Source organism: Etheostoma spectabile, chromosome 15 (genome assembly GCF_008692095.1).
Source record: "Etheostoma spectabile isolate EspeVRDwgs_2016 chromosome 15, UIUC_Espe_1.0, whole genome shotgun sequence".
Classification (NCBI taxonomy): Eukaryota; Metazoa; Chordata; class Actinopteri; order Perciformes; family Percidae; genus Etheostoma; species Etheostoma spectabile.
Window position 1 is genome coordinate 25,267,862 of NC_045747.1, and position 26,289 is coordinate 25,294,150.

The 26,289-nt window shown below is 42.1% G+C and overlaps 2 protein-coding genes and 1 non-coding gene across 3 annotated transcripts in view; 2 read left to right on the plus strand and 1 right to left on the minus strand.

Moving 5' to 3' along the window:
• The window catches only part of grb2b (growth factor receptor-bound protein 2b), a 41,371-nt gene extending 32,333 nt beyond the window's left edge, over positions 1-9,038 (plus strand). The window contains exons 4-6 of the mRNA XM_032536584.1: positions 4,580-4,702; positions 5,367-5,535; positions 8,230-9,038. Coding sequence (XP_032392475.1) covers positions 4,580-4,702; positions 5,367-5,535; positions 8,230-8,415 — 478 coding nt within the window. The 3' untranslated portion in view covers positions 8,416-9,038. The remainder of the gene's footprint in view (positions 1-4,579; positions 4,703-5,366; positions 5,536-8,229) is intronic.
• A 6,242-nt stretch (positions 9,039-15,280) lies between these two features.
• On the minus strand, positions 15,281-15,362 carry trnas-aga (transfer RNA serine (anticodon AGA)). The gene has a single exon. It is a non-coding gene; the product is annotated as a tRNA-Ser (tRNA).
• Positions 15,363-17,441: 2,079 nt separating this feature from the next.
• LOC116702358 (nucleosome-remodeling factor subunit BPTF-like) overlaps positions 17,442-26,289 on the plus strand; it is a 29,261-nt gene continuing 20,413 nt past the window's right edge. Inside the window, 6 exon segments of the mRNA XM_032536535.1 lie at positions 17,442-17,973; positions 19,207-19,739; positions 19,741-20,030; positions 21,208-21,428; positions 23,494-23,673; positions 24,163-24,345. Coding sequence (XP_032392426.1) covers positions 17,442-17,973; positions 19,207-19,739; positions 19,741-20,030; positions 21,208-21,428; positions 23,494-23,673; positions 24,163-24,345 — 1,939 coding nt within the window.

Sequence of the window (26,289 nt, forward strand, 5' to 3'; positions counted from 1 at the left end):
TTCCCACCTAACCAGCACATAGGAGTGCTACTTTAGCACATTTTAAAAACCCAGGGGTACTTTTTCAATTAATTCCCCAAAGGAATGCATGTAGCCCACCGGTACCCCTGTAAAAAGCATACCGCTCCCGAGAATAATGTTACCTAGCGTAACGTGCAGTGATGATTTGTTTGCCTATAACGGCCGTTTTGCAGCACCAGAGGAGAGCACAGCTTTTGGGGCTTTTCCTCCACGCAAATCTGACCACAAGTACCCCGTGCCCCCCGCCCGGGGTCAGCCATACACTAGTTTCCCACCTATTCTTGTTCGCTTCTTTATTGCTCTTGTGTTTTTTTTCTCCCCTTTGTGCCACTTTAACAACAATAATCAAGTGTACTTTAACAACAATACTCAAGTGTTTGCAGTCTTTATTATGTTATGGATAATCAATAGTTAGAAGCACTTCATACATCTAACACTAAACCTCTCCTACTCATTATAATCATACTGAGTGCAATGTTTTCTGTGAAATGACCTACATACAGAAAAGTAGGACATACCATTCAAACTTTGCATTGCTTGTAGCAAAACAACAGTTATTTGGATTGGTTGGCTGAAACACACTGCAGTTTATTTTTTATTTTTTATACAGTCTGTATTATTTTTGTCCACATATGTAGATACAAAATTGTGTTAAACTTGGCACAGTATGTAGATTGTCATTATCGTCCCGGTTCAGTGTAAAGCCTTCTGTTAAAGTTGTAGAATTCGAACGCGTGGATTTCGATGACATGACGATGATGGAATATTTCTACATTAGCATTTCTTAACCGGTATTGTCATCCGACTCCATGAGAGCTTTGCGCAGCAGTTATCACTGCCTCTTCCACTGGCGAGGTAAATTTCACCATTCACATTGATTGTGACTTTATTGATACCTTCTCATCAGGAGTTCAGGATTCATTTTACTGCCTGCCACGCATCCCAAACCACATCAGAGAAGATGAGAAAAGCTGTGCCATTTGGGTAGTTCTGATCACGCTGATGTTTGCTCAAGTTTTCCTTTTTTCTTATTAAGTTTGATTTTTATTAGTTATTTGATGCTCTGAAAAAAGGGAAACGTCATATCTGACATCTGTGATTGATTCGCGATTAGGGTTGAGGATCATTTGTTTTTGTTTTTCCCAATACTGGTGCCATACTTAAAACTAAAAAAAGCACAAAAGAACAGTGGCGAACAAATGCAATGATGCTCCTGTTGCCTGTAACATCCGTTTTTGGAGCACCAGAGTACGGGACAGACATTTAAGTGGCACCTTAATGAGGCACTATAATCAGTGTTGCCGTTCGGTCCGGTTGGCACCGGGTTTCGGCACCGGGTTTCGGTACCTAACCCTACTCGCAATTGGGCTCCACCACCTCATCACTATTGCGCAGACTCTGGCTCCGAAATTACACGATGGTGGCGCCCGGATGCGGGAGATTTCGGCTTGACTTTTGCACAGTGGGGGGCAGTGGAGAGCCGTCCCCCATCTTTATATGCAGTCTGTGATGGTAGCTCAACACTTCCTGTACCTTGTGTGCAGATAATTCTGTGCAGTTTTTATTGTGAAATAGCCAGCGGGCCAAACTTGCTATAAGGTTAGATCCCAGAAGAGCCACAAATGACAGACTGCAGTGATTGCGAGGTTGTCTAATGTCTCATGTTAATGGGCTTTAAAGTGTTTCCGCATCCTAGGATGCCATCAAGTCAGCAGGTTTAAAAAACATGTACATACTTTTTATTATAAATTGAGCCAGACTTGTCTTGATGCAGCCGAAGAATATGATGCACTACACTTACGCGGTATAGTGCAATTTTAGTGAAATCACTTTGTTTGTGGGTAGAATATAATACTTTTTACTGTAAGAATAGAATACTTTTTACTGTAAACCTTTTGATTGATGAAAACTACCCCAGTGCAGTAATGGACTAGAAATGGTGGTGACAGTGATGAAGTGTCTGGACTTTGCCTTTGCCTCCCATTGTGGTGACAACTGAGTGGCACCCGAAAGCACCAGGCACCCACACATGCACACACAGCCGTGCTACACAGCAGCGCACAATAGAGGATGGCTCTGCTGCAAGTCTGGGTCCTTTCTGTTTGTGTATGGATCTTTTCCTCTGCCCAGCGGCAACAATTAATCGATTAGTTGTCAACTTTTAAATGAATCGCCAACTTTAATAATCAATGAATCAGTCTGAGTCATATGTAATAGAAAGATTCTCTGATTCCAGCTTCTCAAATGTGAATTATTTTTCAGTTTCTTCACTCCTCTATGGCAGAGATTGGAAAATCTTTTGAGTTGTGGACTAAACAAGACATTTAAGTATGTTATCTTGGTCTTTTGGACAACACTGATCTTTCACGCATTTTTCTAATAATAAACTAATCGGTTAACCGAGAAAATAATGAACAGATTAATCAACAATGAAAAGAATCGTTAGTTGCAGCCCTAGAAGTTTGTGTGGATACGGAGTTGAACATGTTTTAAAACCTTTTTAAACTGACCAACTTTCTTCATAATGAAACTAACTTTAGGAGTGCGAGGAAAGTGTGAAAAACATGAAAATAATAGTGAGTCGGGGCCCTAGAATTAAAGTGGTAGAGCAGCAGGAATAGGTCTGAGCATGGGGGCGGCGTGGGCGTGCTGATAGTTTCCTTGGCCCCATTAATTGCTCTGCTATCACTTTTATCAAACACGGAAAGAGACTCTTGTGTGTATGCTTGCTTTTGCTGCCAAGCACCGATGCAAAGCAGATCAAGAGTTGGCCATTTCATTATTGATTTCCACCTACGTGTAAAGGAGCCAAGATCTCATCTTTTGGCTGATTGTACTTTTTAATTATTTACACTAGTAAAGAGCTTTCACTGGCTTTGCCTCCCATTTGTCTTCACCTCTCTGTGTCGGGGTTTTCTCCCATTTATATATTTGTAGCACGCATGCAACTAAACATAGATGTAGGCCACTAAACAAAAAAACTTTCGGACTTTTCTGTAATTTTCGCTGCTTCTCAATTATTCTCAATAGAGACTTTGAAACACCGATGTTTGCGAGTGTGCGTTGGAATTGTGACACAAAAATATTTATTTTGTGTTTACGGATGGGAAATGCAGCTCCAAAGCACAGGCCAATGCTTGTGTAACTTTTTTTTGCCTTTCTTCCTGGTGTGAACATACAGTTTTGTTGCTTTTGTTGGTGGTGGAGGGGTCTCCCTGTATGGTATGTGGTCTGTAGTTGTGTTTAATTTAGTTCATTGGCTGTTGCCACCAGTTAGCACCCTCTCCCCACGTTTGTCAGGAGGTGCAGGAGGTGTGATGTTTGTGCAATGTTCGCATGTTCTGACAGTTTTCTCCCTCAGTCCACGGACTTGAAGTTAGGCTGAATTGGTCATAGGTGTGAATGTGAGTGTCTGTGGCCGCCAAGGTAGCTCACCTAGTAGAACAGCCCACATATAGAGGTTTACTCTGTAAGCGGCCGCAGGTTTGACTCCGCCCAGCGGCCCTTTGCTGCTCATCATCCCCCCCCTCTCTCTCCCCTTTCATGTCTTCAGCTTTCCTATATAATTAAAGGGCTAAAATGGCCAAAAAGTATTCTTAAAAAAAAAAAAAAGAAGAAAATGAGAGTGTGTGTTTGTGTGTGTTAGCTCTGGGATAGACTGACTGATTCAGAGGTGTACCCCATGTCTTGCTCAATGCATGATGGGCTTGACGCTTCATGTTACCATTAGCACTAACGTCCAAAAAAGCAGCAAGAATTGCTGGGGGAAAAAAGTAGAAAAGTGTTGTTGTTTTTTTAAATCCTGCAAAAGAAATTTCATCAGTAGAGTTATTACACTGGTACTATTTTTTCCATAAACAAAATAAGCAATATAAAAGAAAACTGGACATAGCTGCGCCTTTACACTTATAATATATGTTGTGCAATACTAGGCATCATTGTTCCTTTATTATTGTCACAAATTCAAGTTTTTTTTCATAGTAGAAAAACATTTATAAGTCTTTGTTTTGTGTGTGGCAGTTTAGGTCTTTATTTGACAGGATAGCTTAGACTTAAAGGGGGGGGGAGAGAGAAGGGGGGGGGGGGGATCGGAATCGAACCCACGACTGCCGTGGCAAGGACCGAGCCTCTGTATATGGGGCACACACTCTACCAGGTGTGCTACCCAGGTGCCCCCCATTCAGAGAAGGCTAAGGGGTGGCTTTGGGTAAGCTTTGTCTATGCTTACTGTAGAGCTGCAAAGATCATATTATTTGATTGTCAACTGTTAAAATAATAGGTTACTATTTTAATTAGAGAATAATCTGTTTGAGTCATTCTCATTGGAAAAAAGAGGAAACTTCTCTGATTCCAGCTTGTTAAATGTGAATTGTTTCTTCTCTCCTTTGTGACACTAAACTGAATCTCTTTGAGTTGTGGACAGAATTAGACATTTGATCTTGATCCTGATTCTTCTGACATTTTTTAGACCAAACAACGAATCGATTTTAATGGAGAAAATAATTGTCAAGTCAGTTCCAGCCCTGGCTTACTTGTACCTCCTTCCTGCCTCCTCCAGGTGGTTCTTCGGGAAGATTCCCCGGGCCAAAGCCGAGGAGATGCTAAACAAACAGAGGCACGACGGGGCCTTCCTCATCAGAGAGAGCGAGAGTGCACCAGGAGACTTCTCGCTCTCCGTGAAGTAAGTAGCGCTAATGTACAAGAGGAACACAATTCACACACTCAACACCATTTTCTATTAATACAGTTCCACACATTGTCCTCTTTACATCAATGTACCGTTTCCTCACAAGTGATCATGTTCATGTGTTTCCATACTTGGTACGTCTGAGTCATCAGCACAGCCTCTTCCTTGTTCTTGTGCAGTCTCCGCGCTGCCCTCTGGTGACCAGTGGGCGCCAGTTAGGGTTTGTATTGTGTGTGTGTTGGACGTCTGCCCTGTAAGATCTTACAGTTTTAGCTGACACAGACGGACAGACCGAGCTCCTTGCCTTTTATCTGTCTCTATCCAGTCTTTCCTTCCCAGAAGACACAGCAGTTCACAGCAGGTGACATGTAAAGCTGACGATCAGATATGGATCTTAATTACTCTGCACTGCCCTCATTCCACTTCACCATGCCGACAGACTGACGTACAACAGTAGCCGACTGATTCATATGACTAATATCACTGTTACCAGTCTGTCACAGGGACTTTAATCTTGCTTATCAAATGCATTACATGTGTATTACCGGTGCTTTGCCGGCTGTTGGCAGAAACTGTACCTTTTTGCTGAAGACCCCCTCCCTCTCCCCTCTCCCCTCCTCCTCCTCCTCATAGTTTTCATCTCTGTGCCCTCATGCAGGTTTGGAAATGACGTCCAGCACTTCAAGGTTCTTCGTGACGGGGCTGGAAAGTATTTCCTATGGGTGGTGAAGTTTAACTCCCTCAACGAGCTGGTGGACTACCACCGCTCCACCTCAGTCTCTCGCAATCAACAGATCTTTCTGCGGGACATAGAGCAGGTCCCCCAGGTAAGAATCTACATACCTAAGAGTGAGCACACTCTGGCATTCTCGCTGGGCTCTAAAACTGAAATCGCTAAAACGTTGCTTTTAGATCTGCCAAGATTCATCAGTTTCAGAGTCAGTTGTTCTGGAAACAGACAAAAAAGGCCAAAGTCTTAGATTCCAGCTTCTTAAATGTGAATGTTTTCTAGTTTCTTCACTTCTCTGTGACCGTTAACTGAATATCTTTAAGTTGTGGATCATTTTCTGTAATTTTATAGACCAATAGTTAAGATTATTTTCCAACTGAGAAAATAATCAACACATAAAATAATCGACCGCATTGATTTTCCAACTGAGAAAATAATCAACAGATTAATCCACAATTATCATCCAAAATTATCGTTACTTGCAGCCCTGGTGTCCTTAACTTTTTTTTCCAGAATATTGGGGTATATAAACTATTTACTGGTGAATAGGGATGCAGCGATAATAGATTTTGTTGTACAGTTGTAGTCACGGTTTATCATGATTTATAATGCATTCATTTATTTCATGGTCTGACTGACTTTATTTCACTACTAAAGTGTGAAATAAAACATTCAAAATGTTATGTATTGCTGTCTTTTGAAAGACAACACAGTGACCGTTTTGAATGTTTTGAACATGATATGAGCAATCATCAACCTTTTTATTTAAGTTCCTCTGAAAAGATCAGAGACTAGAGGCCAATCAGTCCCACCACAAATGCCAGGTCTGCAACAAGCGTGCTGTCCTTCAGGCCCCTCAAAAAGCCCGAAACGTCCCTGCTAGCCGGTGTTTCTGACAGTTGGAGGAGCTGCTAGACGAGATGCAGCCGTCTCAGGGAGAGGCGCGGCATGTTGCCAAGGAATAAATGCGATGGAGAGATCTCTCTGCAGCCTGATGTCCCATAGGGGATGAAAAGAATTAACGTTATTCTGTAACGCCAGCGACATGACTGAACTGTTGCGGTGTTTTGACTCGTAGGAACGTAGCGTCATGATTGGCCCTTTCTCTGATCTAGGTCACTCGTGGGCACGCTTAGCCCTCAGGACTGCAGAACCAGGAAGAGAAAGTACATGTTGGTTGTCAGCCTAACCACATGGAAACAATGTAATTCTGAATTTTATTACACACAGTGACGCTAGTTATGTTTTTATAAGCACCCCATATCATAGATGTGATGATGGGTAGCTGGGGGAGCGAGGAGCTACGGCCCCTTGCAGCATGGAGGGGCAAAGTTCATCATGTACTAGGCTGCAGTGAAACTGAACCGGTGGTGGAAAAGATTCCCCGTTTAACTCGCTTAAGAATGTAGCAGGGCCAAAATATTTTGGAACTTATCAACCCAAAAAAGAAAGCAGGCAAGAAACCAAACTAAGGGACATGTTATGTCTGTCTCTCCTAAACTCCGCTGTGTTTCAGCACACACAACAGCGCCACCACGCAATAAAAAATAAAAAAACAGCAAAGAAGCTTTCCAGTATTGATTTGGAAGACTTAGACTTAGACTTCTCTTTATTGATCCTTTTGGGATGACTCCCGCAAGGAAATTGAAAATTCCAGCAGCAGTTTTAGCAAGAGAAAAAGAAATTAAAAAATAGATAAAAAAGACAGTATAAAGACAACAAAATAACAATAATAAGAACATTGATTATTATGGCAATAGTCGAAGCCTGGAAACATTCGGCTCAGCCTTGGTCTTTTGAATTAAGTAGTTCAGAAGAAAGCAGGGGAAGAACTGTGGAGGCTCCTCACTGTGTGTTTTAATTCATAATTCATCACTGCCATGGAAAACACTCTGATTGGTTGGCAAGTGTGGCTAAGCTTGTGGCCAGGTTGTTTAGTGGGTGGAGCAGGCGCACGTGTACTTTGAGGCTCATGCCTCGACGCAAAGGTCCAGGGTTCGAATCCGACCTGTGACGATTTCCTGCATGTCTTCCCCCTCTCTCCCCCCTTTCTCACCTAACCGTTCTGTCAAAAAATTAAAGGCGGAAAAGCCCCAAAAAATAATCTAAAAAAAAAGTGTTGCTAAGCTGAACATCTGACTCACAGGTGTTTGCCCTCAGTATTAAACTGTAGGTAAAGACGGCTGTAGGTAAAAGACATGATTGCTTCTCTCTGTGAAATTGATGCCGATTTCATTACAAGCTAGTGTAGTTGTCAGTAGGCAGAGGAAGTTAGCGACGGTGAAGCTGCGGCTCTGAGGGACAGCCACAGGGGAAAGAAGAGAGGAAGTGTGACCAAAACCACAAAGAAAGGTGATGAGAAGATGCATGTAAGCCAGTCTGAGACGTGATACACGGAGCAAACGGGTCTGTGATAGATGGCAGGAAGGGGCACAGAGATTGTGTAGAGATTGTGTATTAGGATGCTCGTTAGGTAGAGGACGACCAACCATTGACAACCATTTTTGCTTTGTCACGTTTTAAATTTTGCCGCAGGTTTTTTTGCCTAAACAATATCAATTACAATCATGGAGTGCAAACATGATTGGCTATTATCCCTCCTACGTTGTATAAACCGTATAAACCCAGCGTCTTACTCTGGAGTATTTGCGGTGGAGAACATTGAATATTGAGAAAATTGCATAACATAACAGCATTAATTTAGGAATCGGTGTACAAGTTAAGTTTTTGAGTATTTTTTCATCTCATCACACCCTTGCTAACACTCTCTCTCCTCCTTTTGATCGCACAGCATCCCACATATGTGCAGGCGCTCTTTGACTTTGACCCCCAGGAGGAAGGAGAGCTGGGTTTCCGGCGCGGAGACTTCATCCAGGTCCTGGACAACTCTGACCCCAACTGGTGGAAAGGAGGCTGCCACGGGCAAACGGGCATGTTCCCCCGCAACTACGTCACGCCTGTCAATCGGAACATGTAAAACAGTCAGACCATGTAAACAACAACAGCCACAACAGCAACCTATCAACACCACCACACCACCACCACCACCACCATCATCATCATCATCGTCGTTCTCGATCTCATCAGCCCCCATCCAACCCCCCCCCCATCACCCCTCCACCCCCCCTCTTTGCCATCCCACAGTAACAGGAGCAGACCGGACGATTGCAAACAACTGAAAAAGAGAGAGCTAAATCAGGAGTAGTGCTGCCGTAGGCGTCGCTGAGTGGGTGGCAGCTGAGAAAAATCTATTTTTTTTTTCTTTTCTTTTTTAACTCGTGCAGAATGTTCACCTCCCCTGTGAACGCCTCGGCGAGGACTGAACTATCTTTGAGGGAAATCTAAATGCAGAGAAACTAAAGAGTAGTGCGCCATCCCGTGAAGATAACCAAATGATTCTATCGCTCCCACCGCTGCTTCTGTCTCCCCCTTAACTTCTTAACATTCTGCCTTCCTTTTACGTTTGTTTCCTTTTCTTTGCCGCATGTTGTTTTAATCACCTAAAGTCAAAATGCCTACCTATAAATCCTAACTCTGTTTTAAAGAAGTTAAAAAAAAAAAAGCTTAAAAATATTTAAAAAAAAAAGAAGAAATGGTTTTTAAAAAGTGTACAAAAAAGAAGAGAGAGAGAGAGGGGAAAAAATGCAATCTACAGCAAGATTCCATGTCTGAGATCATTGGCACCTGAGCATTGTACATCAGCCATCGGCTGTATAAATAAATCGACTATAGAGAGAATCCATTTTTTAAGAATATATATATTATATATTTGTATGTGTTTGTCTGTTTTACCTCTCTTTTTTTTCCATTTGTAAATTATGTTCAATCTTCTGTTAGTCTGGATAAGACCTGGTAGTTTTAGGATGTGCTAAATTGTCAGTTTTGTTTTTTCTTTTCTGAATCTATCTGAGGGCTCTCAGATAATACAGCGTGATATTTAAAGGGGTCATAAATTCCATTTGAAAAGGTTTCTCTTGTCTACAACGCGAGGAAAGTAACGTTGGTTCTCTGAGGAGAAACTAACCCCGTCAGGAAGCTAACGTCGACCAGCGAGTAGAGCCATGAATGCTGCAAGAAGCTGTTGTATTACAAAGCCCTGTATGAAAGGTCGGACACCTTTTTCAAAAGCCAATGTATTTATTGCAGCCATTTTACTTGGGCAGTGAATGTAGCTGACTTAAGTCCACAGACATTACCATGAGGGAAGCAAGGTCGGAGACCTGAACTACACAAACCATGCAAGCAGTTTTTAAAACATGCTGAGACACAGCCATGATGTCGATATTCATTCAGGCGAGTTGTGTGTGTGAGGATATGTACAGGTAGTTCACGTGCATATTCACAAACATTCATTACATGCATGCAGACGCAGACGCTCACCTCCTCGTTATACCTGCACGTAGCGAAGAGGCATGAGTTTTGGATAATCAGATTGTGTAATCACCAGTGCTGATCCGCAGCTGGCACAGAAAAACAGATCAGAGAACTGAGAGATTGTCTTTTATGCTAAAAGTTGAGAGATCAGCTTCAATGATGTAAACGTTTTTTTTGTTGTTTTTTTTTTGTGTCCGATGTGGCGTGTTGTCAAGCACTTTGTCAAACATTTTGATTTCTGGTCCTGTGTTTGTGTGTGTTTCTGTCTCTCTGGATAGTGCCTTTCTCTCTGGTGTTTCAGTGTCTCCGGCCTGCTACTTTGAGCCCCCTTCCCCCCCCCCCCCTTTACGGGGCCTGCCAGTCCTGCAGTGAGAAACGGTGTTATATAATCCAACCTGTCCCATCCAACGATGCCCTGCCCCCCCCCCCCACATCATCCCGCCTTCAACCTTTTATCCTCACCAACGTGGAATCTTCTTATTAAGTGTCTCTCGCCTTGTCTTACTATTGATACTGTTGTTTTTGCTCGTTTTTTTTTTTTTTTTTTTTTGCATTTGTCTTTGTTGTTTTTTTTTTTTTTCAATTAATAAAATGCAATTATTAAAAAAAGGAGAATCTTTTTTGTTTGGTGGTCTCTTTATTTTTTTTTATTTTTTTTGGACGAGGCAAACCTCATGGACCTGAGTGGGACCTTCATAAATCCTGAAACACACTCCCCGTGTTCCAGTACTACCATCCTAACATTTAATATGTCAAAAATACCAGGATGTACTACTGCATGCTTTTGGATTTTGCGGTTGGCGAGCCAGTCGGCTTTTCTGGTTTTGGCTAGAAGGGGATACACGAAAACTTGTCTCCTAGGTGATACTTTCAACCGGGAAACGAGTTCTCGGACGTGTTTCAATCCAAACCACGAGGTTTTCCCTGAGCTTGCCCGGTCGTCGCCACATGACGCTCTCTTTTGCTCGGCTTAACGCTGTCCCTGTCTCCCCCCGTGTCCCTACAGCCACAATCTGCTTTTCTGGTTATTGTGACCCACAATCCTTTGTGCCGAGGGTCAAAGTTTAAGGTGCAATGTTATGAAGAAGTATTACGTCCCAATCGGCATTCACCAGTACATACAGGCATCAACAATACTTCATGAAAGTAAAACGTATCTCACGTTCAGCAGGCTGCTAGTCTACATTAGACGATGTTCAGCTGCCAGATGTCCGTCCCCTCCTTCACTTCCTTTGTGTTGGTGTTCTAACCTCCGGTGGATTTCTGAGGACTATGGTCACCTGGTCCTCAGATCTCTGCAGGGTAAATCCAGACAGCTAGCTAGACGATCTGTCCATCCTGAATTTTCTATCGAACGACTAAAACAACCAAAACAAGTTCTTTCCAGAGGCTATTTTGCAGAGACACGGGGTACGTCCCATGGCCCTTGTTATAGCTCCTCGACTCCTCAGTCCTCTGAACCGGACGTTGTTCTGTCCCTCCTCTGTGAGGCTGTCTCAAAGCTCTTATTTCTGCCCAGAGGAGCGAGCGTGGAGGAGGGGTCATCGAGGAGCTATAGGTGAGGACACACCAGGTCAGCCTTCCTGGAACCCGTGCAACTGAAGGAGTCTCCGACCCCGCCCGTACAGTCGACGTATTCACGCGACGCTTCCGAGGAAAGGCTGTCTCATCCCTCTAAAAACATTTACTGGTTGCCTGTCTCCTCCAGCGATTTCCTTGCGTGTCTCCCGTGCGTCCTCGTTGGGAGGGACTAAGGGACTAATGCGAGACAGGTGAAGGACTCGAGGCAATTTTAGCATCATGAGATGCAGCTACTGTCATTGCGTCCTGCCCTTAGCCCCGCCCAAGGCCATTGTGATTGGTTTAAAGAGAACACCAATAAACCAGGGCGTGTTTTCCTCCCATCCCGGGATGCTGTGTGGACTAGCCAGACCCGCCTCCACAGCGCCGCGGAGGAGGGTCTGGCAATGAGAGACTAGCAAGCTACAGATTGTCCCCCATAAGAGGGAGCTGTTCAGTCATTGTCAGGATGGTTTAACGTGTGCCAGTTTCTCATTTTACTGTTGACTTCTACTGTGTCAACACAGTAATGTCTGTCTGTGATATGCTAGAATATATTACAACGGAAGCAAGAACAGATAGGAGTCATAGTGTCAACAAAAACACTAAGGTCACACAGCAATATGTACAGCATATCTTAACTTTGATAAGATTAGAATGGCCAGTGCTGCTTTTTTTTTTTTTGCTTATGAATTCAACTTTTATTTACAGAAGGAAATATGGGGTATTTCTTCTTCCAAATGTTACATGGTCTAGTTTTAACCCTCGCGTTGTCTTCCCGCCGACCTGGAAATTCCAAATGAAAAACCTTTAATCGAGGTCATGGTCGTCTTTTCTAACCTTTTTGTGTCATTCCCCCATTGTTTTTGTCACTTTTACAACATTTGTCCTACTTTTTCTGAGCCTTTGGAAATGTTCGTGTTTTTTCCCCAAAATATTTAAACCTTTTTATTTACATTTGTCACTTTTTTGGACATTTTTGTTACTTTTTTCAATACTTTTTTCACTTTATTTGACATTTTTCTCTTTTTTTTTTACACTTTTTTTTAAAAGTTCTTTTACCATTTCTTTTTTCTTTGTCTTTTTTTTAATAAATTGACAAAAAAAAACACCCAAATTCAATGAAAGTAATGAACTGATTATTTATTTAACTTGTTGGGGGGGGGGTTGTTGGGAACCATCCACGTTACTTCTTTGGATAATTTGTTTGAAAGAAACCCAAATTTCAGACATAGAAACTTTTTGAAAAGGGGTCAAATTAGACCCGAAGACAACACAAGAGTTAATATTGCTGTTGACCATTCCCCCCCCCCCCCCCCCCATGTCAACAAAATGTTTTTGTGAACATCAATGACATTCAAAACGGTGATAACTGAAACAGATATACAACACACCATGTATACAGGGTGTATATGTATGTATATGTACACATGATGCATGTGTATACACATTTGTATTGCAAACAGACCTAAGTACTACACAGATAAGTACTCTGCACTACCAAAGTGAACCTAAAATAACTATAAAATATATAACACACACTGTTGTCCAAACCCACTCAATCAACAGACAGAGACGGCATCTTGGAGGTTTGTGATCAATACTGCATGGTGATGTCACCAAGTGGTGTCCCATTTCATAGGGGGATGTTTTCACCCCTTACCCCTACCCCTTGGTTTCAAGGGCCAAGGGGTAGGGGTAAGACGGAGAAATGGGATTCAGCCTAAATGATGCCTCCTCCCTTCTTTGTAGGCAGCCTGTGGTTTCTACACCAGGCCGTGCAGTCTGATAATCAGCTTGCAGACTTGAAACTTGCCTGCGATGAGGAATGCAGAGCGACTATCAGGCGAGCTTGGCAGAATCGCACAGATCTTTATTTTTTGGGGGGATTCTTTTCTGTTTTGAAGCGCTGTGAGAAAACCCGGGTTTGAGAGCTGCATTCTTACCTCTAATTTGATATCAGACCTCGCAATTAAAAAGAGAACCGAGCTTGAAACAGTTCAGTGAGATTATTGGACTTGTAATAAATGGGCAAAGAAATGCAGAATGTACTAGGGATCAGTCTTTTTTTTTTTTTTTTTTGACATCCTATCATGAGATGATCTTGCCCATCGAGACTCAAGTTTAATAATACACGCTGCTGTCACGTCCAATCATCTTTATGTATGATCTACAAACGCACAGGAAATCTCCCTGCTGCAGAAGCGGTACTCTTCCAGGCCTCACAGCGGTCGCAGTGAGTCAGACAGTAGGTTCAGCTGAACGCCAACTCAGTGCATGAGACCACATTTCACTGAAACCCGTCCAACGTGTCTCTGAGCCTCTCGAGGTGCGGAGGACGTGCGCGTGTCAGTTGATCTGCAGAAGCAGCGAAGAGGAAGCTGGTGATTTCATTTCTGGAAGAGAAGCCCGGGGGGGTGCTCTGCACGCAGCGCTCTGCTGCAGCCCGGAGACATCTTCAACGTCACGTCAGCCACGGTCTGGTGCCCCGTCTGCGCCACATTTGGACTTTTTAAGCACTCAGAGCGACGCTTTTCGCTCTTCTCTTCAATCTGGCTCCTCTCCGCTTTCATTTAGGTCCCCAGCTGCCTCGAGCAGACTCTGTCCCATCAGTGGTGCTGTCCTCTTTCTGGCCCTCTCATCTGGAATTTGTGTTAGTGATGAAAGATATCAGGCTGCTCCACTGCTTCTATTCATCTCTGGGAGATTTACCAGTAGGCCTAATGTAACCCGGTGAGACATTGTCAGTCTTGTATAAAGTACTTCAAAAGCACAGACTTGTGTCTTAACAGAAAATGACTGGTATAAGTTAAAGTCACCTTTTAGAAAAAAAAAAAGTCTTAGAGTGTCTCATATTTACTGTACTGAAGTATCAAAAGTCATTTTCTGATATTAAATGTGCTTAATTATTAGAAGTGAAAGTAAAATAACTGTTGGGGCTTTGTTGTAGTAAAGCGTACTACTCATGGTTTCCACACATCGTTCAAAGTCTGACTGTAACAAAGAGAAAAACATAACAGGAAAGAAAGGAAGAATGTTTCACTCCAACGTACAAAAACACTTCTTGCAAATACTGTAGAGTAGTAGTACTTTGTTTAATTATTACACTGGTCTGGGTTGACCACTGGTGGCTCTGGCAGTTATTCAAATCAAATGAATATGAATGTTTTCTGATGGGCACTATGTAAATAAAACTATACAAATAATAAATCTTCTAAAGTGTAAGGCCTAAACTCAAGCTCTCCCCCGGGGGGGGGGAACTCACGGAAACAGTTTGTGTCCTGAGTATTAAATATTGCACAGTAATGAGATTAAGTGATTGAGTATTAAATATTGCACCGTAATGAGATTAAGTGATTGAGTATTAAATATTGCACCGTAATGAGATTAAGTGATTGAGTATTAAATATTGCACTGTACTCGTGGGTGGGCCGTGAAGTGAAGTTAATGCGTGTGTGAGTTCAGAGTTATGGCTTTTGGGAAGAAACTGTTCTTGAGTCAGTTAGTCCTTGTTGTGATGCACCTGTAGCGCCTTCCTGAGGGCAACAGGTCAAACAGAACAGAGCTTTTTTTGTTCTTTTAGGTTCAGATATTCACTTCAAGCTGAGTCAGTGTATTACCACCTGTGCACGCTGTCTATTCAGTTGCTCCTGGTATATTACTCCCACCTACTGGCTGATCGCCACACTACCTGAACAAAACAAGCCACGTGTGGGGGCGCTGTTTTCTTACTTTAATCATTACAGTGATGGCTACAGCCACTTGTCGGTGTTGCTTTGTTACCATCAACACATCTCACCTGCGTATGTAATTGTTCTGTGTGAATGCGCGGCTTTCCTGACATTATACGTTCAACGTAACGAATCAAAAGCATTTTTTAATGTAAAATTAAAATTAATTCAAAATGACGTTGTCGGCAGGATTCGAACCTGCGCGGGGAGACCCCAATGGATTTCTAGTCCATCGCCTTAACCACTCGGCCACGACAACTCACACTGAAAATGCGCACCAGATATCAATTTAATCACACATCAATAAACATGAATTTGACGTAAATTAAAATCGTATTATAAAGTTTGTTTAATATAGCAGCTTTTACAGACAAAGTCACACTGCTTCCGAGAGAAAAGAATGTTAAAATAAGACCCAATAACAGTAAAATTAGCAAGCAATAATAATAATCATCATCAATTTAGTCATGACAACAGTACCTACTGGCAATAATGTTGGGGAGGGAAAACTACAACTCACACTGTGAGTCCGTATAAGAAATCAATTTATTCGCATATCAATAAACATAAACTTGATGTGAAAGTAAAGTCGTATAATAAAGTTTATTTAAAACAGCAGCTTTTTCAGACAAAGTCACAAAGTGCCTCACTAGAGAAACGAATGTTTAAATACGACCCAATAACAGTAAAATGAGCAAGCAATAATAATAATAATAATCATCATCAATTTATTCATACAAAATGTATGTTGGGGAGGGAAAACTACAACTCGACCAACTCAGCCTCAGTTTACATAAAGTAAGTTATATTTAAGTTTTGGAGCATCATAGACGTATTTCTTTATTATTGTATCAAAAAAAGTATGTAGGCCTATATGAACCCAGTCCAGAACATCTGTACAAAGCTGTAGTTTTGTGTTTTGTGCAAACTATTTTATTTTTTGCATTGTCCTTAACATAACTACCTTTTTAGTCTGGCTTTTATTTATCTGTCTATTTATCTATGCATGTTAGCCTGTTTTAAGTCTTAGTGCATGTTGGTATGTACCAAGTTGGAGGTTTTTTTTTAAATCTATTTCCCATCCTGCCTCAGGGGGTTTCCTCAAGTTTCCTCGACACTTGTTTGTGATTGCTTTTATTTAGTGTCAGTTTTGTACGAACACTGACACTTCTGTGAAGCACTTTGTGTTACATTTTGTATGAAAAATACTATCCAAATCAGTCTGATTGATTGATTAAAAGGGAAACTGCACACAAACATAGGCCCATAATAAATCAGTGGTGGGACCCAACAAGGCAAACCAGATGTGTGATCACTTTACTTGACATGTATTATTTACTATATGTATGTATATATTGTTAGGCTACTTGTACATGTTCTTTCTTCTCTGTTACCTACCTAGTAGTCTGTGTTTGCCAGACCCTCCTCCTGAGGGACTACGTATGTAAAGTTGCATTATTACATTTTCTTGCATGTTTACTTATTGTATTTTATCCTGATGTTCATTAACGTGCTCTATGCCTGTCAAATAAATACATACATACATGAAATAAATTAAAATATGAAACTAATAGTGATTTATAATCATTTCGGTCATTCCACTTTGCATTAACCTACATCTGGACTATACACCTGCCCATTGCACATATACTATCGGCCTATATTTTTTTTGCACATTCTCCACTCAATCCATTCAGCCTTTTTTTGTCTTATTTTAAACACCAATTTTGTATTTATTTGTTTCCGTATTTATTGTTTATTTCATATTGGTGTTCAATATGTTTGTTTGTATATGTATCCAACCACCAATACAAATTCCTCATATTTGTAAATTAGTTTGACAATTAACCCTTTTCGGATTCTGTTACTTGCAATTTTCCCTTTTTTGTTACCTGCCTCGGAACAAAAAAAATAGCATTTTTTTTTAACTCCGGCATGTTTACAACTTACTGATGTTTATTAACGTGCTCTGTCCCTATCAAAAACCATAAATAAAACTTAAAATATGCAACTAATTGCGAGTAAGCCTAATTGTCATTTCGGGCATTGTTGCCACTGAGCTGGAAGCAGTGTCACCACGTGACTCCTGTAGCGAGAGCCTGCTGTTTGTTCAGCGAGGCAGAGGAGAAGAAAGATGGCGGCTCTAGGCGAACCCAAACGGGACGCCGGGCTAACGTTTTGAGCTTTCTCACCACGAAAGACACAGGGGCTCCACGGGGTTACTGCACCGTCTGAATCCCCACCGGTCCATCGTCGCAGGGGTGCCGCTTTCGCTTGCGTCCGACTAGGCTAAATAAACGCAAACATTGGGATATTAAAATAATAGATTTCGCCTATCATGAGAGGGAAAAGAGGCAGGCCGCCCAAACCGCTACCAGCCGAGGACTCGCCCGCAGTGACGGCCCGAGGCTTGCGACCCAGGAGGAATCTCAAGCCCAGGTTGAGGGATAGCGGGGATGAGGACGTCGAGAGCCCCACAAGGGAGGCCGCCAAGTCGGCCAAGAAGAGGAAAGTGGGGTCGGTCACGTCAACGCGGGGCAGGGGACGCGGCAGAGGCGGCGGCGGGGGAAGAGGAGGCAGAGGGGGCCGTGGAGGAGGGAAGCGCACGGCCGTCTGCAAAACGGTGGTGTACGACGACCACGAGAGTGACGAGGACGACGATGCTGTTAGTCTAAGATCGGAGGAGGAAGAGCTGGTTGAGGAGGAACCTCAGTCCGAAGAGGACGAGGCCCTCGGAGAGGAGTCTGATTGCCTTGAAGAGGATGTGCTGGACGAAGAGGTGGTGGAGGAGGAGGAGGAGGAGGAGGATAATGCCAGCTACTGTACAGAGAGTAGCTTTCGGAGTCAGAGCACACACGCCAGCACTCCGGGTAAATAAACACCATGGTCAGGCAGTGGCTGCAGTGTGTCAGTGTGCACTGCAGAAGTTGGGAGATGCATCCAGTAAATGCTGCTGGTTGTTGTTTCTGGTCCGTGCAGGAAGCAGAAAGGTTATTGTTCAAAATGGAGAATGCACACTGTATGAACACAGGCCGCAGTCGGCTCATTACTGCTGCTGCAGGTGCTGTATCAGTAGCATACCATCACTGTCATCACATCTTAAAGCACGCTTTTTTTAATATAATTCACATATTTTTTTAAGAATAACTGCGAATGCATCTAATTCGAAAAAGTACAATTGCACTTAGGTAAAAAACTTAGCTGCTAGCGTGCTAACGTTAGCATTTGAAATTAGCTACCCACTGTCATACTGAAGTCTGATAGTTAACGTTAGATAACGGTGACTTTATTTAGGCTACTATAGTTCCATTCAACACGTAATGCTTTATAGTTATAAGCGACTAAGAAATTGTAGTTTCTGATAAAAAGAAACTAAAATAGCCAGCTAGCTAACTTAGCGTGGCTAGCATGCTTGGCATTTTGACACTTTGGCAGCTTTCAACTTTGTTAACCCTACAATTCATCACTCTCAAACTCATTTAAAACACGACAGCTGATGCCTCTTACAGTGCAACACAAAGAAAGAGGGGTTATAATGTGTGGTCTGAGTAACATTTACGTGATTAGCCAGTTGGACAGCTAATTGTTTCCTAGATACAGCCTCACTAAGCTAATAGTCAGTTCAGCCAAAGTAGCACACTTGAAAGTTTGCTACCAACTTTAAACCAGACTGTTCTGTCCATTTAAGGGGTTATGGCAAACTAACTGCACCTGTAGGTTTGAGAATATAAGAATATAAATATATTCTACATTTAGAAATAATGAACAATATCTCCAACTGCATGTTGTGTGATGTTAAGATCAAACCTCACAGTATTTTAACTATTATAACTCAATATATAGTTCAGTTCAGTCACATTGTAATCCCAAATGGGAAACCGGCTTTGCAGTCATCAGTGCACAATAATAAACAAACAAAACGAAAAAAAACTATTAAAAAAAAACATTACCAAAAAGTTTTAATTACATGTGCATATCAAGACAAATTTGACTCTCAGCTATAAGAAAAAACAAAATTTTAGATGTGTTTTTTTCCTCTGCTGTAAGCTATGAAGCAAGACTATCTAATTATGGTTTACTGATATAATTTTTGTATCCCACAGGGAAGAAGAAAGTGCGGGCTCCCCGACCTCGCACTCCCATCCTCGAGGAAAAGGAGATTCCTGCCCTTCAGCTTCCTGACTCCTCTGAGGATCTCCTGGTGCCTAACGAGGAGCTGCTTAATGCCACCTCCATCTACGAAGTGCTGCGGAACTTCAGCATGGTGCTGCGTCTCTCCCCCTTCCGCTTCGAGGACTTCTGTGCAGCTCTGGTAGGCCAGGAGCAGTGCACTTTAATAGCAGAGACCCATAATTCCCTTTTGAAAGTCATCCTACGTGAGGAGGACACATCCAACACTACCTTTGGCCCCGCTGACCTAAAGGACAGCGTCAACTCCACCTTGTACTTTATAGACGGCATGACATGGCCTGAGGTGTTGCGGGCGTACTGCGAGAGCGACCGGGAGTACCATCACGTCCTGCCGTATCAGGAAGTGGATGAGTATCCCTACGGTCCACTCGAAAGTAAGATCAAGGTGTTGCAGTTTTTAGTGGACCAGTTTCTCACCACCAATATCGCCCGCGAGGAGCTGATGTGCTGACGGCAGCATGCAGTATGACGACCACTGTCGCGTTTGTCACCGCCTGGGCGACCTGCTGTGCTGCGAGACCTGCACGGCGGTCTACCACCTGGAGTGTGTGAAACCACCACTGACGGAGGTCCCAGAGGACGAGTGGCAGTGCGAGATTTGTGTGGCACACAAGGTGCCGGGTGTCACGGACTGTGTGGCCGAGGCGCAGAAGAACAGGCCCTACATCCGCCAGGAGCCCATCGGATATGACCGCCACCAGAGGAAATACTGGTTCCTAAACAGAAGGATTATTGTGTAAGTTAGGATCCTCATGCCTTTCCGCTCCACTAGAATTACCTTTCTGTGCCAACAGTGTTAAGCTTAACAGATTTTTATTACCAAATAAATACAAAACAAAAAGGGAGAAAAACACAGAAAATAAAAACCAATACAGTATTGTCCAGCTGGTAACGTAACACATTAGTATGTTACAGCCTTTCACAAATAGGGCTGTGCAATTAATTGAAAAACCCTTCAGAACATGTGCAAAACATTATTTTGTTCTCGATTTACATTGTTTTTGTCAGCCGAAATTGCGATTTAAAATTTGGATTAATTGCAAAGCCCTATATATTAGTAGTTATATACCTCAACGCACTGTGGGAACCATGTAAATATCTAAGCATCCATGTAACGCTTGTCATCATAGTCGTGATGGAAAAAGTAGCAGCTGTAAACTGTAGTTAACCGTGACCCATGTAAATATTCAAAAATAGCCTTTTGAAACAAAATGCACATTTATTCTAAATGACAAAAAATCCTCAACCGTTTCCTAAGCCAGCAGCAAGAGAGTGAAACTGAAAGTTGCGGTGAAAATCACTTGGCACGTAGGATGCAACGTAACGTGTTTCCATGAATTCAGTCATCAGTGTGAAAAGGGATTACAAAAGAAACATGCAATCCAAGTCCTTTTTATCTTTAGTGATGGGTTTCCTGGTTGCCTCCCCCTCACTCCAAGCTTATGTTAGACTTTATAAATAAGAGGCTGAATTCCCAGTGTAACCTGTCCTTGACACTGGTTTTATCTGTGACCACATAATCTTAACTTCTTCACAGACAGCTGGTGTCATTCTATATAAATCAGCTTGCTACTGCCTTTGAATTCTTGAATGGAAATAATTTTTTTTGCGGCTTGGTTGCACATGGTTCTCTCTAACCTCTTTTTTACAACGGTATATCAGCAGAGTGCAGAGTTGATTTAATCCAACTGAAAATAACCCCAAAGGATAGAGGGTAATGTTTCTTTAACTAAAGTTAAAAGTCACACTGATTTACAAGGTTTTTATTTACCAGTGGCATCATTAATTATCATCATACTGGGAACAAGTTTATGTTGTCTCGGTTAAATGCAGTGAAGTGATGGAGCAAGTCATGTGGTTTGTTTGGATATTTAACAATTTATCTAAGAACCTGTCCTGCTCTAACCCCCCAGCGAGGAGGACGGGGAGCATGAGAAGAAAAAGATCTGGTACTACAGCACCAAGGCGCAGCTGTCGGAGCTCATGGAGTGCCTGGATGCGCAGTACTGGGAGATGGACCTCCATGCCACCCTGGAGGAGATGAAGGAAGAAGTGGAAGCCCACATGGACATCACAGAGGACCTCACCAACAAAGCCCGTGGGAACAATAAAGCCTACCTCACTGCTGTCAACGGTACGGATCTGATATAGTCTTCATTCCCCCAAAATAGAGATACACTTGGACCTTGTGATAGAGTAGCTTTATTCGGGCACATGTGAGTAGTAGGGCTGGGACCAAACGCTTCTGTCCCGATTAGATTCTTTAGCGAAACACAGGTTTTGATTTGTATTGCAATTGTCCTTTATTGCAAATCTAGAAATATTGCGATTTTTTTTAAATAGTACTTTATACTTTATAGAGTATTTTCTTTTCCTTCTTTAACAAAACAAAACAAAAGTTATATAATACGCTGCTAGATACAATGTATCATGAGACATTTCTAAAAACAAATTGCTTTTAAAAAATAATGCACATCACGTGTTTGTCAGTCTGACATTTATTTCATTTGTAAAGAAGTACATTACACATTTTCTGCTTTTGCTCTGTTGAAAACGGATATGATGTAGTCGGCGTCAGGGGTACCGTTTAAATAGAAAATATTTCGGTGAATCATTGATAAAAAATATTAATTCTGGGGAAAAGAATCAGTTTTTAAAAACCGTTTGTTTCCTGCAGACTTACATTCTTAAACCATTGTATCGAAGCTTCAGATTATATAGTCTCCCCCCCCCCCCCCCCCCCCCCCCCCCTCAGGCAGCAGTGCTGTGCTACAGTACAAATGTTAGGCGCTGCCTTCTATTTCTGCTTCATGCCCTCTCAGACAACAAGCAACGGTTTTCCTCCTCTACCTCCCTCCAAGGAGACGGAGTGGTTAGAAAGCTTTTGATCACTATGCCAGCAGTTACCGTTTGTGCGTGACAGGCTGCCATATCTGTTTTTGTCGCAGTGTTCCTGTCCCTGTCACCAAAAATTTCAGCTCTCAAAAAGACATTGTGTGGTACTATATTTTATTGGGGAAGTGCCTCTGGCATCCTGTCCAAAGCTAGAAGTCGGAACAGGTATTCTACAGCCCTAAATGGAATAGAGATGTTTTTTGTAAAACCGTTGCTGTGTTTTTTTTCCCACCCCATCATAAGTGATTTATGGGTGTTGCTGGTATTTTTCGTCCGTTAAAAACCCGCTGCTGCAGCAGCACAGTGCTGCCTGCGTCTTGCTTTTCTTCATCTGGGATGGTTGGGGTAACAGCTCTTCCTGTCCTAGTAAAAAAAAAAAAAACTGTAGTTATGAAACATGCTTACAGGAGATTAGATCTAGAGATCTTGGCCTTTTCAGGAAAGAAAATCTGCCCTGTCTGGATCTGTGTTGATGGATATCAGTTTCTTTGCCAGGTCAACTGAGTTACACAATTTAGATTTGCTAGTGTCTAAGAACAAGTTCATTGTATTTATATGTTCTTATATTGCTTCATGCAACCAGTCAAAAGTCACCTGGAACTGAAAAGCAGTGTTTATTTTTATCATTTGAGTATTTTGTGCTCCAGTTGCTGTTGAGAGCACTCCTTTCAAAGTATTGTTTGTAGAGCTGAAATGATTAGTTGAATCACAGACAGTTAAGCTGCTATTGTTCTATTGTTCATTATTGATTATTACTTCAGTAATTTTAAAATCAAAAATACCAAAAAAGCACCATCAAAAGCTTCTCAAATGTGAGGATTTGCTGCCTTTTTTAAACATGTAGTAGTAAACCCAACATCTATGGGTTTTGGACTGATGGTAAAGCACGGTATTTGAAGAAGTTTCATTGGGTTCTGGGAAATTATAACAGACAATTTTAAATAGTTTTTCGCCATTTTATAGACAAAATTATTTGTTTGAGTTGCAGCCCTAATGATTTAATTCAGCAAATGATTGTGATATGCAAATGTAGGGAATGAGGAGTGTTTTTTTGTTTGTAAGTTACAATATTTTGATGTTTTTGCACCAAGAAGTTATGACTATGGACTGGATTTATTTATCATTTGTGGACAAAGAAAGTGTGTTTACACACACTGTCGTGATCTCATCCTAACTTGGGAGAAAGTAGTTGCTCCAAACAGAGCATAAACATTTGTTAACATTTTACATGAACACATGGATGGGCAATTACTACTGCCTTTTTTAAACTTTTTAGACAAATGAATGTTTCCTGTGGCTTTTAGATGTGATCACGGAGCGCATGAAGGTGAAGCGGGAGGCACAGGAAGCAAAAAGGCGGGACGAGGACGTGAAGCAGGAAGCAGAAACCGGCTCTGCTAAGACAGCGGAGGACACCGCCGAGCTCACCTCGCAGCTCGACAACGGAGAGCACAAAGAGGCCAAGGAAAACGCTGGTTCCCAAGGTGAAAAGTCAACTTCATATACAGTAGGGCTGCACAATATCAGGAAAATATGGGATATGAATAACGTCGAATATCATAATAAGGCCATTAGGTGTGTGCAATAATATCGGGATTCAAGCTCTACCGATTCAAAATCAATTCATAGAATTCCAAAAATTTATATATATATACACACACACACACACACACAGAAATACTTTATTTATCCCCGAAGGGAAACTCTGTTACAGTTGCACAAATAGTAAAAATGTAAATAAAGAAATATAAGGAGTGTGGATATTTACATAGTTAAAGGAATATTCTGATACAGTATTTACATAATTAACATAATTTTATCTATCTATCTATCTATCTATCTATCTATCTATCTATCTATCTCATCAAGATCTTTACTTAAGACTGGAAAGCGCTATATAAATACAGCACATTTACTTGTACCTGACTTTGTACTAAATAATGTAATGTCTCTGCCGGTGCTGTTGGCCACAGCAGCCACGGCTCCCCCTGCTGCAGAGGAGATCTACGAGTCTGACCCCAACGCCGGCTCTACCACCCAGGACGAAGCTGCGCCTAAAACGGACTCCCTCGACCCTAACAAGGAAACGCAGCCTGCTCACTCTGCGAGCCCGGAGAGTGGGGAGTCCCCTTCTTTGGCAAAGCAGGAAAGCACAGGTACGTGGAGTCAAATATGGACCCCGTTGTTTCGCTCCGGAGTCCAGCCTTCAGCCGCATCTCTATCCATTCAACTCACCCTCCATTTACTTCCCTGCTGCCGGGCCGCACATCCATCTGCATCCGTCTGCTTGTGAAGTAGAACTTTGTCCCAACATGGGCAGTTGGATCAATTGAAATACAACATATAATTATAAGTAAACACTGTAAAAAGCTGACATAACCTTTTTTCTATTTGAGTTCAGGCTGTCTGTGCTGGCCCCCCTTTTTGCCTGGCTTATTTGCCTCAATTAAATTCAAACAACTTTATTTATCCCAAAAACAAAAAGGGTAACCCAGGCAAGAAGAGCGGCGAGGTTGCTTCCATTGGCAACATTTAAGAGCCTAGTGGCAGAAGGGTTGAAGGAATACACACATCAAATGTTGGGTGTAAGGTGGTGGCTACACTGATGTTTTTTTAAGTCTCTATACATTTATAATTTTATGGTTTGGACAGAAAACTAAATTGTGTCCAAAAAAAAGACAGTTTTTCAGGCATTGCTTTTTTCTAACTGGACTTGATGAGTCATTCCAAGATGTGGTTTTTGGATGAAATATGAAATATGATGAAACATTTGAGGAGGCTGTAATGAATGCAGTGTACACCATCTCTGGTAAACATGGCATTGTTTTGAGGTGATTGTAGGTGTTCCAGTGCATTGAACTTGAACGATTTGTTTTCCTTTCCTCATACCTCTGTCATATCTGCAAGGTTTAGAGATCTGTCCAACATTCTGCCTGACAAACGAGCGTGGCCAATCCTCTGGGGTTTTAGCATCACATTTTGCTATGCCTGTCACAAAGTCTGCATTACTGGTCTCTGTTTGCTTTTGTTCAGACAGTTTGTTTATTGCGTTGGCTGGCTGCTTTGGCTGTTTAACAGGGCTTTAAACAAGCTACAGTGTGTTTCCATCTTGTGTTACATAGTCTCTAGCGGAGAATGGTTTCCTCAGCTGAACATCTGATGGCTTCAGCCTCCATGAATGGCATGCACTGAAAAACTTTGTGGGTCTGCTTTAACTGGGACAAAAATAACATTTTAGACAAAAGACTCATAGCTGTTTTGGCCATAAGTTTTTCTTTCTATGAGGAGATCTCACCACACATGTGACACTTGAGGAACGATAAATAGCCTGATGCTTTTTAGATTCACCTTCACAGCATCTCTTCCTTATCTTCAGAAAACATGAAATTAGATTGCGAGAAGATATTTTTTCCTTTTCATTTAATCATTCCTGAGAAACCTCCAAGCTGCTGCGGGCCGTTTTCTGCCATTCGTCTTGTCTTGACCTACCTACTCTTAAACATGAAACTAAAGCTGTTGCAGCTGCTTCGTTAGCTAAATGTTCCATTTATTTTTCTGTGCATTCATTTCATTTCTTGTCTTGTGTTGTGACACAGTCTTGGAAAAGCACGCTTTTGGCAACGTGGTAGATGGCATCCCTGGCAGCAGCTAGCATGCCACGTCTGTCACAACCGGCTCCTTATTCTCGTTCCAGTTTCTGGGCATTGGTGTAGGTTCCCTTTGCTCAGACAAAAAGCCTTCTGCCTGGAAGCCCCACTTGCTACCTTGTCAACAAAGTTTTGCGTTTGACCAACCAACTTCACAAAAAAACAAAGCACTTAATGGTTTCATTAAAGACTTTTTTTTTTTTTTGTTGGTGTAGTTGGTAGTTGTTGGTTGGTCATATGCAAAACGTCAGGTCTTGAGACCTGGTATTACATTGAACTAGTAAGCGGCACTGTTGCTCTGTCTGGCAACTGTCCCAAGACGATTGGTTTAAAGAAAAGCCAATAAACCAGAGCACTTTGTTCTCCCATCCTGGAATACTGTGTGGTCTGGTATAAAGATCGTCCTCCCCAACGCTGTGGAGGAAGGTCTGGCAAAGACTACAGTGAGCAAGA